The sequence below is a fragment of the Dipodomys spectabilis genome, unplaced genomic scaffold (genome assembly GCF_019054845.1).
Source record: "Dipodomys spectabilis isolate Male_0828 unplaced genomic scaffold, ASM1905484v1 ptg000090l, whole genome shotgun sequence".
Classification (NCBI taxonomy): Eukaryota; Metazoa; Chordata; class Mammalia; order Rodentia; family Heteromyidae; genus Dipodomys; species Dipodomys spectabilis.
The window spans coordinates 168,961-187,809 of NW_024870767.1; the positions used below are offsets into that span (position 1 = coordinate 168,961).

Consider the following 18,849-nt stretch of genomic DNA (forward strand, 5'->3'; position numbering starts at 1 on the left):
TTACAAAACTCAACAAACAAGACACTTTGCACTCTAATTACACCACTCAAGTATAAAAGAAATTATTGGGTTTTTTTTTTTGGCACCAGTCCTGAGCTTGAAGTTGGGAAGTGAATATGGTCCCTGAGCTTTTTTGCTTGAAGATTTGAACTGCAATTCTCAGATCTCAGACTCCTTCCTGAGTAGCTAGGATTACAGGAATAAGCCAGAAGCTGGCTAAAGAAGCTTATTTCTTAACCCAAGAAAAGACCATTGTAAATAAATTCTTACAATCTAAAAAATGCACATTAGCTGGGCCCTGGTAGTCCACGCCTGTAATCCTAGCTACTCAGAAGGCTGAGATCTGAGAATTCAAGTTGAAAGCTAGCTCAGGCAGGAAAATGTGAGAGACTGTTATTTCCAATAAAGTAGCAAAAAGCAAGAAGCTGACCTGGGGCTCAAGTGGGAGAACACTAACCTTTAGCAAAAAAGCTCAGGGACAGTGCCCAGGCCGAGTTCAAGCCTAGAACAGGTGGAAAATAATGCACATTAGTTGAGTGCTGGTGTCTCATACCAGTAATCCTAGGTACTCAAGAGGCTGAGATCTGAGGATCATGGTTCAAAGCCAGCCCAGGCAGGAAAGGCTGTTATCTCCAATTAACCACCACTAGAACAAGAAGTGGTGCTATGGCTTAAAGTGGTGGAACACTAGCCTTGAGCTAAAGAGCTCAGGGATAGTGCCCAGACCCTGAGTTCAAGCCCCATGATCAACCAAAAATAAAGCACATTTAAAAAATGTGAAAGCTGGACACTGATGGCTCACACCTCTAAGACTAGCTACTAAAGAAGGTTGAGATCCGGGAGATTTAAATTCAAAGCCAGACCTACAGAAAAGTATAGAAAATAACCAGCAGAAAGCAGGGCTGTAGGACTGTCTCAAATAGAGCTCCAGCTGAGGAAGTTGATAGAATATAAGGGCCTGAGTTCACCATCCATGATTTAAAAAAAAAAAAAAAAAGTGAAAAATTTTTGCTTTTTTGTTTTGTTTTAAGGTCTCATTCTGTAATGTGGAAGGGTACAAAATGCAGACTTTATAACCCTAGTTGTTTTGTGTACCTTTAAATCAATGGCTTTCGGTTCTTTTACAACAGGATAAAATCTAGGTGTTTTGTGAGGATCTTGTAACCTGGATGTTCGGAGTGTTTTAGGTGTCCTTGTTGGATAACTCCTAGGAGATTCTGGAACTGCCGTGGATAACATATGAGCCATTATTGCTGAAGTTGCTTCTGAAATATCAAATACCTGTGAGCTCATTTATCAGGAACCAGAAAAATAGCTCAATGCTAGGAAAATATTTCACTTTGAGAATAAATTCTGTATTTTTCCAGGTCCAAAGGATTTTTTTTCACTAGAAACATTTCAAATGTATTAGAATTTTTAAATACCCAAATACTTGGCAACCTTCACTTACCTTTAAAAAGTTTATATTTTGGGGCTTGGAAGGTAGCTCAGTGGTAGAGCGCTTGCCTTGCATGCCTGAGGCCCTAGGTTCGATTCCTCAGCACCACATAGGCAAAAAGAAAAAACCTGGAAGTGGTGCTGTGGCTCAAGTGGTAGAGTGCTAGCCTTGAGTTGAAGAGCTGAGGGACAGCGCCCAGGCCCAGAGTTCAGGCCCCACGATCGGACCCCCCCCCCCAAAAAAAGTTTGTATTTTGTTTTATGGCATTTTTCTTTTTAAAGAAAGGCTGAAACTCACTGTGTTATTTTCTATAATCTCATTTATTTTCTGTTTTTCTCCCCAGAGACAACAAAGTTCTTGTTTTCTTTTGGTTCCAGTCCTGGTTTTGAACTCAGGGCCTGGGCATTTTTGCTCAAGGTTAGCGCTCTACCACCTGAGCCACAGCTCTACGTCTGGCTTTTTGGTTATTAATTGGAGATGAGTCTCAGGAATGTTCCTGCCCCAGCTGGCTTAGAACTTCAATGCTCAGATCTCAGCCTCCTGAGCTGCTATGACGGCAGGAGCCACCAGTGCCAGGCAACAACTAAACTCTTATATTTGGTATTTTGAATACTATATTATTTTGCACAATTAACTTTAAATAATGCTTCATACTTTCTTTAAGTTTTTATGTTTTAATCATTTAGTTATTTCTAAATGAATGGTGTGCTATTATATAACATCACGATTTATCTATTCTCCTACAGAGGTGAACATTTATGCTATTTCCCCAGTACTGGCATGAAAAGGAGAGAAAAGAAGAATGGTATTAAATTAGTTATCTACGCTTCTACTCTAATAAACTAGGAAATTATGAGCAACATAAATACAAGCAAGAGGATCAAAAGAAGTTAGAATAGATAGCACAGACTAATAAAAACATAAGAAAAATTAATTAATTTTTGCTTTTAAAAAATCAAATTCATAAACAAAAGGGGGAAATGTTGCTGGTCAAAGCACTCACTGAGGCTAAGAGCATAGTGTCATCATACAGTGAGTCCTGGGTTTCATCCACAGCATGGCCAAAAAACTAGTTTCTCAGTCAACACAGTGGCACGTAACTATAGTCCCAGATACTCAGAAGATCAAGGCAAAAGTTCAAAATCAAAGCCAGGTACTGGTTGCTGATGCTTATAATCCTAGCTTCTCTGGAGACTGAGACCTAAACATCATGGTTCGAAGCCAGTCTGGCAGGAAAGTCCCCAGCAGACTCTTTATCTCCAATGAACCACTCAAAAACTGGAAGTGGAGTTGTGGCTCAAGTGGTAGAGTTACTAGCTTTGAGCACAGAGTCTCAAAAACAATGCCCAGGCCCTGAGTTCAAGCCCTGTCCTTGAGCTTCTATTGCTCAAGGCTAACACCCTACCACATGAGCCACAGTGCCACTTCTGGCTTTTTCTGTGTATATGGTACTGAGGAACGGAACCCAGGGCTTCATGCATACTAGACAAGCACTCTACTACTAAGCCACATTCCCAGCCTGATAGTTATCTTCTTAAAGACAGAATGACTCACTGTGTGTAAGGGTTTCATTACCTAATTTGTTCATCACATGTTTGAAGTTTTTATAACTCTCTCTTTTAAAACATCTTCAAGACTATAAAAAAAATTAGCTGTACTTTCTGGAGACTATCAGATTTAATTTACAAATCTCTCAAATATATACATATATATATATTTCTATTTAAATTTTTATTGTTTTCATAAAGATGATGTAGAGAGGGTTATATAAGACAGGCAAAGGATATATTCCCCCCCCCCTTTTTTTTATTGGTCGTGGGGCTTGTACTCTGTGCCTGGGCACTGTCCCTCAGCTCTTCAGCTCAAGGCTGGCGCTCCACCACTGGAGCCACAGCACCACTTTCGGCTTTTTTTTTTTTTGGGGGGGGGGGGGGGGGCCGGTCATGGGACCTGAACTCTGTGCCTGGGCACTGTCCCTCAGCTCTTCAGCTCAAGGCTGGCGCTCCACCACTGGAGCCACAGCGCCACTTCTGGTTTTCTGGTGCTTTATTGGAGATAAGAGTCTCTTGCCCTTTCCTGCCCAGGCTGGCTTTGAACCGCAATCCTCAGACCTCAGCCTCTTGAGAAGCTAGGATTATAGGATTCCAGGCGTGAGCCACCAGCACCTGGCAAGGATGTATTTCTTTCTGAATAATGTCAACCCTTTTCTCTCTCCCAGTTTTTCCTTCCCAAATATATATATTTTCATAGAGCTAAGGGCTTAAAAGACTGGCTCTTGTAGTGTATTCAAAGGATCTTTGAGAAAAGAAACATTTCTAACGATCTTAAAATCACAGCAGATATACTAAAAACTAATTCTGGCCACTTAGCATTTGTTGAGCCTGATCTAGATGACTCATAGGTCACCTTTATGATTACCTGTCTATCAGTATGGTTAAACTCAGGCTTTTCACATTTACTAATCTTAAAGTGTTTAGAAAATTAAAACATGTATACAAAAGTTGAAGCTTTAAACTCTGGTATTGTGTCAGGTACCTAACATGTACTACAATCAGGAAAAGAAGAGCAATCATTCAAAAATTTCTTAGAACTGCTGTAGCACTCTGTAGACACAAAACCAGATTTACATACCTGGCCTGGGCTGTGAAGGTGCTAAAAATTCAACTTCTGGGTTTGGCTCAAAAGGAAGTTCAGGTGTTACGTTTTCAAAGTGCTTTTCAGTAATGAGATTTTGCTTCTTAAAGCTCTCAACTTCTTGCTGAAGTAGAATGGAGGAACCTAATTACTAAACTGGCTGTAAGAGTAACCAACAAACAGTAATTGATACCAATATCAAAAATGAGCTTTTAACACAGGGAAATATAAACAGTGAGATATAAAAATGTTCTAATAAAGAATCTAGCAGTAATAACAATATTCAGTCTAAAAGAGGCACAGAGACCCTAAAACATTATGAATAGCTTGTGATTAGAAAACATTATAAAAGGGGCTGGGAAGATGGCTCAGTGGTAGAGTGCTTGCCTTGCATGCTGTGGCTCAGTGGTAGAGTGCTAGTCTTGAGCTGAAGAGCTGAGAGACAGTGCCGCAGCCCCCAGAGTTCAGGCCCCACAACCAGCAAAAAAAAAAAAAAAAAAAAAGGAAACATTATAAAAGCATACATATTAATCATCAGTTACTTGTTGGGCATTTATACACAAGAGCACTAGATATAGACTTTACAAAGTAATCAGTGAACCTATCCATAAGGAATTTTTCAGTTGGATGAGAATAAATGTACCCATGAAAACTAGTAATTATGCAATATATAAAAAGTGATTTTGGGGTGCTTGGATGCAGCTCAGTGGAAAATTGCTTGCCTAGCAAGTATAATGTCTTGGGTTCCATCCCCAGTACCAAAAGAAAGTTAAAAACAAAATAAGTGATTTGGAAAGCCAACCACTGGTGGCTCACACCTGTAATCCTAGTTACTCAGGAGGCTCAGATCTGAAGATTGTGATTTGAAGCAAGCCTAGGAAGGAATGTCCTTGAGATTCCACAATTAACCACAGAAAATTCCAATTAACCACTGAAAATCCAAAGTGAAACTGTGGCTACAAGTGATAGAGAACTAGCCTTGAGAAAAAACAAAAAAACAAAACCTCAGGGATAGCAACTATGCTCCAAGTTCAAGCCCTATGACCCACCCCCCAAAAAAGGGGGGGAGGATTTGGAATAAAGACTGAGACAATCAGGGACTTACTCAAGAAGAAACTGGACAAAAGCAATGTTAAAGGATATGAATTTAGAAAAAGAAGAAAGCATTCTAGATTGGGAAATATAACCAAGAAGCTTTTCCCCCCCCCTTTCTTCTTCTTTTTTTTGTCAGTAGTGGGGCTTGAACTCTGGGCCTAGGTGCTGTCCCTAAGCTCTTCAGCGCAAGGCTAGCACTCTACCATTTGAACCACGGCACCACTTCCAGTTTTCTGGTGGCTAACTGGAGATACAAGTTTCATAGACTTTCCTGCCCGGGCTGGCTTTGAACTGCGATCCTCAGATCTCAGCCTCCTGAGTAGCTAGGATTACAGGCGTCCAGTGAAGCTTTTTTTTTTTTTAAAGCAACGTACTTAGAAAACAATTACATGAATTAGAAATCTTGAGTAGAAAGAGTTAATAAGGAATTTGGAAAAAGGAATTGAGAAACCTTTATTAGCAAATTGAGACGTTTTCACTTCATTTTCCGGTAATGGGATATCCGTAATAAAAGATAAACCTAGTAGCCCTAGAGATTCATTTCTAAACATCTTTTAGTAACTTAGCAGCTTGAGTTGTAAGCTCAAAGGAAGAAGGGGATGGACCATCCTCAGCTCAGGCTCTGAAGACTCCTCCTGTCTAACTACACAGTCACTGAGATGACTCCTGCTATGATCAGTAATAAGCAATGTTATCACAGAGGTAAGAGTGTGACTATGAATATGCAGAGTGTTATTACAGAGGTAGAGACCTTCCTCTGTTGCAAGGTTATTTGGCCATAGTACACAAAGACCATCTTTGCCCGGTTCAGCTGTGGAATACAAAAAGACCTCAAGGGAATGCTTACAATTCACTACTTCCAAGTTTTCCACAATAAATTCCAGATCACATGTATAGCATGTGGTACTAATGGGTAAATGACCTTTAATAAGATAATAACCAGAGAAGCAAATTAAATATTGCTACAAAATAGTTGCAGAAACCTGCTCTTACTATCTAACCTTAGAAGTCTGCAACCTTCAGATAAGATTACTTGTATAGTCACACCATTTATTAGACCCAGTTAGCTTTTTAGACTTTAGTCTGTCTTTGCTTTAAAGTATCTTAAATGATTACTTCCGTTCCTGCTTGTCACCTATATACTTCCTTCTTCAAAAGTCTTCACTAGGAGTTGGAGAGTGGCTCAGTGTTACAACACTTGCTTAACATGTGTAAGGTCCTAGGTTCAATCCCCAGCACAAAAATTAGATAGATGGATAGATAAATAGACAGATAGAAGATTCTCTTGGGCTGGGGGCCAGCACTAGAGCACTTCCCTAGCATATGCAATGCTTGGAGCTCTAACCAAAAAAACAAAAGGGAAAAAAAAATCAACCATTATGTACATATTCATTTTTCACTGAACTTTACCTTGATAGAGTTGGCTACTAAAATTGAATAAAGAAATTATATATTAACCACATGCCATCAATAAAAAGTCTATTCAGATGGGATCACATTGAGGATGTTTGGGGTTTTAGTATTTTAATTAACTAATTGAAATACGAACTAGAGAAGCACCCAATGATAAATATAACACATCTCAGAACATACTCAAAAGTGAATGCAATGGGTTGGGAAGGCGTCTTAGTGGTAGAGTGCTTGCCTAGCATGCATGAAGCCCTGGGTTTGCTTCCTCAGTACCACATAAAGAGAAAAAGCTGGAAGTGGTGCTGTGGCTCAAGTGGTAGAGCACCAGCTTTGAGCAAAAGCAGCTCAAGGACAGTGCCCAGGCCCTGAGTTTAAACCTCAGGACTGGCACACAAACACGAAAGTGAATCTGAGTGTTGGAAGTATAGCTCAGGATAGAAAGCTTGCCCTGGAGGCCCAGGCCCAGGGTTCAATCCGTACATAAACTGCACAGAACTATGCAAATGCCATTTAGGTACAGAGTTATCACACATTAAAGGCTCCTTCAATGATTCATCCCACTGCTACTTCCTCTTTCCTCAGAGATATGTCGTATGCAGCCTTCAACACCATAAGCTCTTTTTGCATGTTCTCTCAAACTTTATTTAAAAAAAAAAGAATCATGTTGTTTTTTGCCTGAGACCAGGACTTGACTCAGTACCTGACACTCTTGCTCATTTGTGGTACTGTACCAACTGAACCACAGCTCTAACACCATGTAAGTATACTGTGTAATAGTTTGTGGCTCCACAGTATTAGCCAGCAAACTATACTCCCCCCCCCAAGTCCAAAGTCTGCTTTTATCAATGATTTCATTGGAACACCACACTTATGCATCTTTTCAGTGTAGTTAACTATACTATAAAGATGAATTGTTTCTACAGACAAAATTCTACTACATATCTCTTTATCCAAATGTTTATATATTCTTACTCTTATTTTCCTGAATAAATACACAATGTGTGTGTGTGTGTGTGTGCGCGTGCACACCCCCACGCGTGTGCATGAGCACTAATCCTAGGGCTTGAACTCAGGGCCTGGGCACTGCCATTGAGTTTTTTGCTCAAGGCTAGAGCTCTACCACTTGCACCACACCTCCACTTCCAGCTTTTTAGTGCTTAACTAGAGATAAGGGTCTTACAAATTTTCCTGCTTAGGCTGGCTTTGAACTGTGATTCTCAGATCTTAACCTCCTGTGTAGCTAGGATTACAGGTGTGAGCCATCCTGCCCCGCACACAACCTTTAAAATCTATTCCACTAGCCAGTAGCGGATACCTGGAATCCTAGCTACTCAGGAGGCTGAGATCTGAGGATCCCAGTTCAAAGCCAGCCTGGGCAGGAAAGCCCAAGAGACTCTTATCTCCAATTAACCACCAGAAAACCAGAAGTGGTGCTGTGGCTCAAGTGGTAGAGCCCTTGTCTTGAACTGAAGAGCTGAGGGATAGTGCCTAGATACAGACTTGAAGCTTCAAGACCAACCTCCCCCATTCCCACCCCCCCCCCCGCACCCCCCCCAAAATCAATTCTACTGTGTGGATGAGCACGAGTCCCTTCTTGATCATATTTTTTACAAATGAGTAGCTATATTTTAACAAAAACTGCTTTTCATAAAAGACACAAATTTTTGTTTAGTACTTTTTAGGAACTGTCAAACATCAGACAGTATGCCTCTTCTCAAACTGTATTATTAGTACTTGGTATTATTAATCCATTTTGACCAAGAGCAGATGTAAACTTTGACTTCGGATGGTCCTGCTGTATCTGTGTAAGCTCACTACTAATGGTAACAAACCCAGGACTCAAATGTGGACTGTTAGTAACAGGGGAAGCTACATGCATGTGAGGAAAGGGGATATATGGGGAAAAAATTTATCTTCTGATCAATTCTGTTGTGAACCTAACATTTTGTTGCATTCTAACAAATGAATATTAAAATTTTAGAAGCCATTTGACTAACCTCACACCATGAATATACAACACTTTGGACAGATCTCAAAGGTATTATGATTTAAAAATGCCAAACTCAAAAAAATCACTTGTTACATGATTCCATTCACAGAACAGTCTCAAAATAACATACAAGTATAGAGGGCCAGCACAACAAGAAAAACCCTGTCTCTTTGTTTTAATTAAGTTAACTAAGATATAACCAACCTTCATCTAGTGAACTAGATGAAGGGTACTCATGGTTTTTTGGGGGGTTTTGTTTGCCATTCCTGGAGCTTGAACACTGGACACTGTCCCTGAGCTTCTTTTGCTCAAGGCTAGCACTCTACCACTTAAGCCACAGCGCCACTTGTGGCTTTTTCTGTGTATGTGGTACTGAGGAATTGAACCCAGGGCTTCATGCATGCTATAGGCAAGCACTCTACCACTAAACCATGTCCCCAGCCCTCTCTGTATTATTTTCAATGCTCTGTAAGTTTATAATTATTTCAAAAAATTTCAGATATTAGCTAGACATGGTAGCATACACCTGTAATCCAACTACTTGGTAGGTCAAAGGCAGGAAGATTTAAAGTTTGAGGCTAGCTTTACTACATAGTGAGTTTGAAATCAGCCTGAGCTATGTAGTGTGAATTTACAAACCAAACAAACAAAAAAAAAAGACTTTCTGAAAAAATAACTGTAAAGGGCTGGGAAGGTGGCTCAGTGGTAGAGCGCTTGCCTTGCATGCCTGAGGTCCTGGGTTCGATTCCTCAGCACCACATAAGCAAAAAGAAAAAAAGCTGGAAGTGGCACTGTGGCTCAAGTGGTAGAGCGCTAGCCTTGAGCTGAAGAGCTGAGGGACAGTGCCCAGGCCCAGAGTTCAGGCCCCACGACCGGACTCCGCCCCCCCCCCCCAAAAAAAAACAAAACAAAACTGTAGAACAGAAGACCTAGACATCTTTTCATGCCACAAAACAAAACATTATCAGTGACTATTAAGTCATAAAACATAGGATTCAGAGGCAATTAATTTGAAGAAGCTGGTCAAAAACGTAATGTGTAGGAGACTTCTGTAATCCCTGCACTTGGGAGGCAGAGTCAGAAGAATCACAGTTTAAGGGCAACCTGGGCTATAGTGAGACTGTCTGGAGAGAGAAAATCAAAGGAAGAACCCATGTGTTACAGTGGCTTTAATTTGTACCTATCTTATGTCATTATAAATAAGGTTGAAACCTTAAGTTTGTTGATTTAGAATGTGTCTTGTGAGGTGACTATTCAATTCTATTGCTTTTTTCTCTATAAGGTGTCTTCCTTTGGCTGAAAGTTTCTTTTTCTTTTTTTTTTTTTCCTGGTCATGGGGCTTGAACTCTGGGCCTGGGCGCTGTCCCTGAGATTCTCTTTCTCAAGGCTAGCGCTCTAGTGCTCTACTCCTCGAGCCACAGTGCCACTACAGCTTTTTCTGAGTGGTTTATTAGAAATAGGAGTCTCGCAGACTTTCCTGCCTGGACTGGCTTTTAACGGCAACCCTCAGATCTCAGCCTCCTGAGTAGCTAGGATTACAGCATGAGCCACCAGTGCCCAGCAAAAAAAGAAAGTTTCTTATAAAATGTTGTAAATGTCTTTCATCTGTAGTTTGCCTCTTCACATTCTTGATATCTTTTGATGAAATGGAACTTTTATCTAAAAGAAGTAAATGTTTTATAAATTCGGTAAGCATTCCATTCTTCCTTCCTACATTCAAACTGACAGGTATCATTCTGAAGCATTCTTACTATGTCTACTTTGTGGATAGCATGTAGCCAAACAAGTATGAGTTAATGACATATGGTCACTCCTCTGTATCTGCTGCAAAGAAGAGCTGAGAAGTAGTTGAGGACCAGAAGCCTGTCTGGGTGGTTGCTGAGTCTTGTTTACCTTCATTCCAGGGCACTGTTTCCTCATACTTCCCTGTTTTCTCATGTCCATATTTCTGCAGAAAAGTCAGCTAAATGCCTTACAACTAATACCTAAAACCTATCTATATCTCCTGACTTTTGTATTCAGTACTTTTATGATGTATTTGATATGGTCATTTTTATATTTGTCATCTTTGGAGATTTGGGGGCTTGAATTTGTCCCTGGCTATATTTTGGTTTCAAATTCCCTAGTATAACCTCATCAAATAGTATTTCTTCCTTGTTTTCTCTTTCTTTCATTTTGACTACATCTCCTATGTCACTTAGGTTCTTTATTTTCCTTCTCTCTCTCTCTCTTTGCTTCAACCCACGTTTTTCTTTCTTCTTTTGTTTTGTTGGTTGTGGGGCTTGAACCCATGGTCTGAGTGCTGTCCCTGAGCTCTTTTGCTCAAGGCTAGCACTCTACCACTTCGAGCCACAATGCCAATTCCAGTCTTCTGGTAGTTAATTGGAGAGAAGAGTTCCATGGACTTTCCTGCCTGGCTGTCTTTGAACCACTATCTTCAGATCTCAGCCTCCTAAGTAGTTAGGATTACAGATGTGAGCCACTGGCACCCAGCATATTTTTCTTTCAACCCATTTTTGAGTTCTATACTGTTGTATTGTTAAATTTATCCACTGCACTTCATTGCTGTATTTTTCAGTTATTTTTGGAATCTCTATCCCATGCTTTAAGTTTCCAGTTCTCTGAAGAAATTCTCCATCCTTCTATTAAGACATAGTGCTAGCCTTGAGCAAAGGAGCACAGAGACAAACCAGGTACATTAAGCTATGTTCAATAACTATATTCTGGGTCCCTATGAGTAGGTTTCTATTATCTGTGATTCATCATCTCTTTTCCTGTCACATCTTGTCTTTTCATACGTCTGATTGTATTCTGAGAGCCAAACAATCACTATTGAAAATTTGAGACCTATGATGTATTTTCCTCCAGAAAAGATTTCTTTTCTTGTTCCAGAACTTGAACTCAGCACCTGACCCATTTGTTAACACTCTACTAACTAAGCCACCCCTCCAACCAGAAAAGACTTATTTTTTGCTTTAAGATGGCTAGATGGAGCCAAGTGTTAGTGGCTCATGTCTATAATCATAGCTACTCAGTAGCCTTAGATCTGAAGATTGTGGTTTAAAGCCAGCCTAGCTGAAAAGTCCAAAGAGAATTATCTCCAATCAACCACCAGAAAACTGGAATTGGAGCTATAGCTCAGAGACAGCACGCAAGACCCAACAACAACAACAAAAAGCAGCTAGATGGATTATCAAGCTGTTACCACAGAAATGGTTAAAAGCCATTTAATGTTTATTTTGCTAAAAGTAGGTCTTTTTTTCACTATAATTTCTAGGATATATCTCTTCAGAAATCCCAAAGCTTGGGGCTGCAAATGTGGCTTAGTGGTAGAGTGCTTGCCTCACATGCATGAAGCCCTAGATTCGATTCCTCAGTACCACATAAACAGAAAAAGCCAGAGGTGGTGCTGTGGCTCAAGTGGTAGCTTGCTAGCCTTGAGCAATAGAATCTCTGTGATAGTGCCCAGGCCCTGAGTGCAAGCCTCAGAACTGGCAAAAATAAATAAATAAATGACTTGTTAGAGGTCCCTCTCTGGTCTCTAAGTTCCTATTTTGGATCTGGTAATTTCATTTTAAACCAGGTAAAGGTGGCTCTTGTCTATAATCCCATTAACCGTGGTAAACTCATTGCTATAATCCAAGGCTATAACCCTAGTAGCCCTCAGAGTTGGGAGTTACCAGGAGATAAGACCCTCTGGGGCTTTTCTGCCCCCCAGGCTCGTGGCTTCTATCTGTAACCCTACTTACTCCTGAGGCTGAGATCTGAGAATCCTGGAGCAAAGCCATTCCAGGCTTTGAGACTCTTATCTCCAATGAACAACCAGGAAACTGGAAGTGCCCGTGACTCCAAGTGATACAGCACTGGCCTTTTGAGTGGAAAAAGCTCGGTGACAGTGCCCAAGCCCTGAGCTCCAGTCCCACGATCAACAAAATAAAAATAATAAAAGGAGAGAGAAAGAGGACGGGGAATGTGGCTTAGTGGTAAAGTGCTTGCCTCACATACGTGAAGCCCTGGGTTCCATTCCTCAGTACCACATAAACAGAATATGTCAGAAGTGGCGCTGTGGCTCAAGTGGTAGAGTGCTCCATTGAGCAAAAGAAACTCAGAGACAGCGCCCAGGCACTGAGTTCAAGCCCCAGGACTGCCTAAAAACAAAAACAAAACAAAACTGTGAGTGAAGTAGACAAAGCTACCCCTGAGGCGAAGAGACTTTCCAGCTTGCAGGTGCCTGAAAACGGCCCTGTGGGGCAGTTCCTGACTACTGGTTGGGGCAGAGAAGGGGAGGCTACTGGAACTACAGTGGGAAGCCCACAGGTACTTTAAAAATAACAATACAGAAGAGGTAGTAACAGGAGGTCAAGAATTCTGCACAACTAGAAAGGAACTGTCCAGCTGGTCAGAATTTGAAGTCAGCTGTCTGACCTTTCGTATATCTGATTAATGCCTATTTTGTGTGCAATGGGCTTGTATAAAACCTAGGGGGCTGGGAAGGTGGCTCAGTGGTAGAGCGCTTGCCTTGCATGCATGAAGCCCTGGGTTCGATTCCTCAGCACCACCTAAGCAGAAAAAGCCAGAAGTGGTGCTGTGGCTCAAGTAGTAGAGCACTAGCCTTGAGCTGAAGAGCTGAGGGACAGGGCCCAGGCCCAGAGTTCAAGCCCCACGACCAGACCAATAAATAAATAAATAAAACCTAGGGTTTCCCCTCCCTTAGGATCTAGAACTTCTTTCTGTCTCCAGCCTGGTTTGGGTCCCCAGAAATAAACTTTATCCTCTCTAAAAAATGTTCTTGGATGGGCTGGGAAGGTGGCTCAGTGGTAGAGCACTTGCCTTACATGCATGAGGCCCTAGGTTCGATTCCTCAGCCCCACATAAACAAAAAGAAAAAAGCCGGAAGTGGTGCTGTGGCTCAAGTGGTAGAGTGCTAGCCTTGAGCTGAAGAGCTGAGGGACAGCGCCCAGGCCCAAAGTTCAGGCCCCACGACCGGACCCAAAAACAAAAAAAAAACGTTCTTGGAGTGTTACATCAGCCTTGAGAGAAAAAGCTAAAGAGCAGTGCCCAGGTCCTAAGTTCACGACCCAGTACAGTCACAAAAATAAGTACACATCTATACTAGATATACAACAGTTAGATAAAAAGGTTGCCATCCTTTTTACCACCTAAATTATGTAAGAAAATGTTTTTGTTCCTCTTTTCCTAGTAGAGCAAATAATCCACTCTCAGTAGAACCACAATGTAAGATAAGATTGTCAACCTTCCATGCCTCTTTTAAGATTATTTGTGTGTGCACAGGGGCATGCTTACCAGTCTAGACATCCCTGAACTTTTGTGCTCAAGGGCAGTAGTGCTCTACCACTCAGAGCCACAGTGCCATTCACAGGTTTTTGGTAGCAACTTGGAGGTTAGAATCCTCCCTTCTCCCTCCAAACCTCCTTTTTCAAGGTTAATTTACAAGATTAGAAAATAAGAGAGGGGCTACCTAAGATTCTTTTCCCCTTTGAGACAATCTAAATCTTTCTCACCCTTTAAAACCTAGGTAAAAACCTGGGAATTCTAGGAATGTTCAGAGACTTAAAGAGATCAGAATGCGGGGCTGGGAAGGTGGCTCAGTGGTAGAGCGCTTGTCTTGCATGCATGGAGCCCTGGGTTCAATTCCTCAGCACCACATAAGCAGAAAAAAGCCGGAAGTGGTGCTGTAGCTCAAGTGGTAGAGCACTACCCTTAAGCTGAAGAGCTGAGGGATAGTGCCCAGGCCCAGAGTTCAGGCCCATGACTGACAAAAAAAAAAAAAAAAGAAAGAGATCAGAATGCAAAAAAAGTCTTGAAGGTCATTACTGTTTTGGGTAGACCTCACCCAACTTAAAATACTCCAAACCAAAGTCTTAAGAATTGAGGGTTGTAGGACCTCCTGTTTTATCCTCAAAGGGTTAAAAGCTACAGTTAAGAATTGCAATTTTTGAGTCTTTAATGTAACTTTTCTCTCTTTTCTTGTTTGTGTACTTTAATTGTTATACTAAAATAAATCCTTGCTAAAATCTTCAAACAAAGTAAGTACTGAAAGTATTAAACAGATGGGAATAGAAGCCATTTTTTTTTCCTTCTCTTCTCTACCAGTACAAGGGCTTGAACTCAGGACTCCACACTCTTGCTCAGCATTTCCACCCATAGGTATTGTTCTACCATCAGTGCCATGCCTCTGTAAGGTCTGCTCCTGGATGGCGAGCAGACTCCACCCTCCTCGCAGCAAAGTCTCTACCCAGTACCTGCGTTACCTAGGCAACTGGGACACCTGGAAGAGGTCACATCTGCATCTGCTGAGGTCACATCTGAATTTGATGTGGCCACACCTTTCTCCGCCCATACCCTAGGATAAGGCCTAGTCCAGGCCCAGACTCTCTCTCTCTCTGTTCTTTTCTAGCTCTCTCTGCTCTCTCTCTCTGCTGTTTTCTAGCTTTTTTTCTCTCTTTTCTAGCGCTCTCTTAGCTCTTTTCCCCAGCTCTCTCTCTTTCTCTCTCTTTCCCAGGCCTTTTCCCACCTTGTGGAGGACCAAGATGGACTGGTGCCAGCCGGAACGTTGAATAAACCTACCCCTTACCTGAATACCACGTGTGGTGCTGTTCTTACTCGGCCACATCTTTTTAAAAACCTAACAGCCTCCACTTCTGGCTTTTTGCTGGTTAATTGGAGATAAGAGTCTTCTGAATTTGTGTGCCTGGGCTGCTTTTAAACCTTAATGCTCAGATCTCAACCTCTTGAGTAGGTAGGATTGTAGGCTTGAGCCACCAGCACCCAGGCTGAAGATGCATTTTTTAACCAAATGAATAATGACAGGAATGGAGAAGAATCGATTCCAGAATCCATAAAGGCACAGGGTGCGCTTCAATATTAACATGGAATGCAAAGTTCTTTACAGACAGTGCTAACATAAAGATCACAATTTTATATTAAGAGCCAAAAACGTTTGAATACAGTCCATTGAGGACATAATTTCAAAGAATCTTAATTACAAAGGGAGAAAAGTACCTTTACAATGAAGAAATCTAGTAGACATCATCATAACCACAGGACCAAATCACCAATTCTGACCACATCAATCATTTATGCATCTCTTGAGGTACCCTGAAGAGACTGCGTCATATATGTAATGCTCCTGTAAAAGATATTAACCTGAAACTATTTGTGTGATAATTCAGGTATTTCCCAAACTATTGGTTTGGAATCTTCATAAATGTTAAAAATAAAAAATTTAAAATAGGGCAGTGGAACTCCCCTAAATGAAAGAACACTAATGTGTGATTGCTGGTTGGAACTAATATTTTTAAAAAGACAATTATAAAACATATTGAAACAATACTTCAGATTCAGTAATGGCATTCTAAAATGCTGAGCTTTTTATGTTTGATAATTAGGGTTATATTAGAAGAATTTACTTCTTTTGAGAAAGAACATGTGAATACAGATAGTGATATGTCAACAATTCCCAAATCATACAGGAAAATGTACATTATTGAGAGTCTATATAGTAATGTGGTAATAATTTAGGTGAATGGTATCCTGTTGTTTGTTTCAGATTTTCTTGAAACTTTTTGTTGAGGATATGGAATTTTAACTCGGAGCCTAGCATTTGCAGGCTAATCTACATGCTAAGTAAGTAATCTACTACTTGATCCATACCCCCAGCCTTTATTGTTCTTATCACTTTTCGAAAAGGGTCTTGCTTTTTGCCAATGGTGGCCTGGACTACAACCCTATTTATGCTTCCTGTGTAGCTGGAATAACTCATTGCATACATCTTTGTATTGGTTGAGGATAGGGCCTCATGAATATTTTACCCAGACTAGCTTCAAACCATGATCCTACCAATTAACCTACCAAGTAACCAGGATGACAAGTGAGTCACCATACCCAGTATGATCTTGAAAACTTATTGACGCTTTCAAAACAAAGACTTGGAGGGAATAAATGATGTGAATTATTAATACAAAATGATAGTAGTAAAATCAGTGAGAAAATAACTTTAGGTTCAAATGTATGCATTCTATCTGGAATTTATGCTGTCACAAATAGAAGAGGAAGTTAGACCAGTAAGTATTTCCCTCTGTTGGTTTCTTGAAGGGGGCCACAGGTGCTTCGACTTTTCACCTCCTATTTAGGGCAAGATGTAATAGAATTTGATGGAAGGATAGTAAACAATAAGAGGGTTTTTTTTTTTTTAAGGTTAAACATGACCTAAGAAAAAGAAGCAGAAAGAATAAAGCTTCAGGTGAAATAAAATATATATTACTAGCTATGATCACAGAAACATTGTCTTCTTCATGGAAATTGTATATAATTGTATCTATTAGTTTTTTTTTTTTTTTTTTTTGCTAGTCCTAAGGTTTGAACTCAGGGCCTGGACACTGTCCCTGAGATTCTTTTGCTAAAGGCTAGCATTCTACCATTTGCGCCACAGTGCCACTTCTGGCTTTTTCTGTTTATGTTGTACTGAGGAATGGAATTCAGGGCTTCATGCATGCTAGGCAAGCACTCTACCACTAAGCCACATTCCCAGCCCTTCTATTAGTAATTTTTTTTTTTTTTGGCTGTGGGGCCTGAACTCTGGGTCTGGGTGCTGTCCCTTAGTTCTTCAGCTCAAGGCTAGTGTTCTACCTCTTGGGCTATAACACCACTTTGGCTTTTTCTGCTTATATGGTACTGAGGAATTGAACCTGGGATCTGGTGCATGCAAGGCAAACACTCTACCACTGAGCAACCTTCCCAGTCACTCTATTACGTTTTTTTTGTTGTTGTTGGTCGTGCGGCTTGAACTCTGGGCCTGAGCACTGTCCCTCAGCTCTTCAGCTCAAGGCTAGCGCTCTACCACTTGAGCTACAGCGCCACTTCCGGTTTTCTGGTGATTTATTGGAGATAAGAGCTTCATGGACTTTCCTGCCCAGGCTGGCTTTGAACCTCGATCCTCAGATCTCAGCCTCCTGAGCAGCTAGGATTACAGGAGTGAGCCACGAGCCCCTGGCTCTATTACTAATTCTTATGACTAATGGTCTTTCTATCTCTACTGTTCTCTCTAGAAAGCCTGACGTGGAGCTGTGGCTCAAGTGGTAGAGCACTAGCCCCGAGCAAAAAAAGCTTAGGGACAGTTCCTAGGTCCTGAGTTCAAGCTCTGGGACCAGCACTCATAAACAAAAAAAAAAGTTCATCCTTTTTCTCTGTGTGTTTTTTTTTTTTGGTCTCAAAGCTACCACTTGAGCCACAGCTTCATTTCCAGCTTTTTTTTTTTTCTTTTTCTTTTGGGGCTTGAACTCAGGGCCTGGGCACTGTCAAAGCTAGCACTCTACCACTTGAGCCACAGCACCACTTCTGGCTTTTTTTGTGTATGTGGTACTGAGGAATCAAACTCAGGACTTCCTGCATGCTAGGTAATCACTCTAGCACTAAGCCATATTCCCAGCCCCAATTTGTCAATTTTTATAACATAGTAGTGATAAATTTGCTAATGAACCATTGACATTCCAATGTCAGGAGGCCTTCATCCTAAGGTATTTTTCTATTGTGTTCTACTATTTAGGTATTACACATTTCAATTTTCAGTTCCAATTACTTTATCTTTTTCTTAGTACAGCATTTTGAACTCAGGACCTGTACTTGCTCAGATTATGCTCTACCACTTGAGCAATGTCTCCAGCACATCTTTTTGGAGATGAATTTTGTCAACTGTTCTGCTCAGCTATTTTCTCCAATCCCCCAGATCTTGGCCACATAGTTAAGATTATTGGCACGAGCCACTGGTGCTAGGAGTTTTTTTTTGGTACTGGTCTTGGGGCTTGAACTCAGGACCTGGGCAATGTCCTTGTGTTTCTTTGCTCAAGACTAGTGCTCTAGGTTGGGTGCAGGTGGCTCACACCTGTGAGACTACTCAGGAGGCTGAGTGAGATCTGAGGATCGCAGTTCAAAGCCAACCTCAGGCAGGAAAATCTTTGAGACTCATCTCCAATTACCCACCAGAAAACTGGAAGTGGTGCTATGGCTCAAGTGGTAGAGTGCTTGCCTTGAGCTGAAGAGCTGAGGGACAGCGCCTAGGCCCAAAGTTCAAGCCCCACCACCAACAAACACAAAAAAAGACTAGTGCTCTACCACTTGAGCTGCATCTCCACTTCAGGCTTCTTTTGGTGCCCAATTGTATATAAGTTCCTGCCAGACCTGACTTTTCTTTTTGCTTTAGGTTAGTTTTCTACCACTACAGCCACAGTTCCACTTCAGCTCTTTTGGTGATTAACTGGAGACA

General features: G+C 41.1%; 1 protein-coding gene across 1 annotated transcript in view; it reads right to left on the reverse strand.

Moving 5' to 3' along the window:
• Positions 1-18,849, reverse strand: part of Larp1b (La ribonucleoprotein 1B) — a 77,685-nt gene that overhangs the window by 13,707 nt on the left and 45,129 nt on the right. The window contains 2 exon segments of the mRNA XM_042684812.1: positions 1,096-1,265; positions 4,070-4,196. Coding sequence (XP_042540746.1) covers positions 1,096-1,265; positions 4,070-4,196 — 297 coding nt within the window.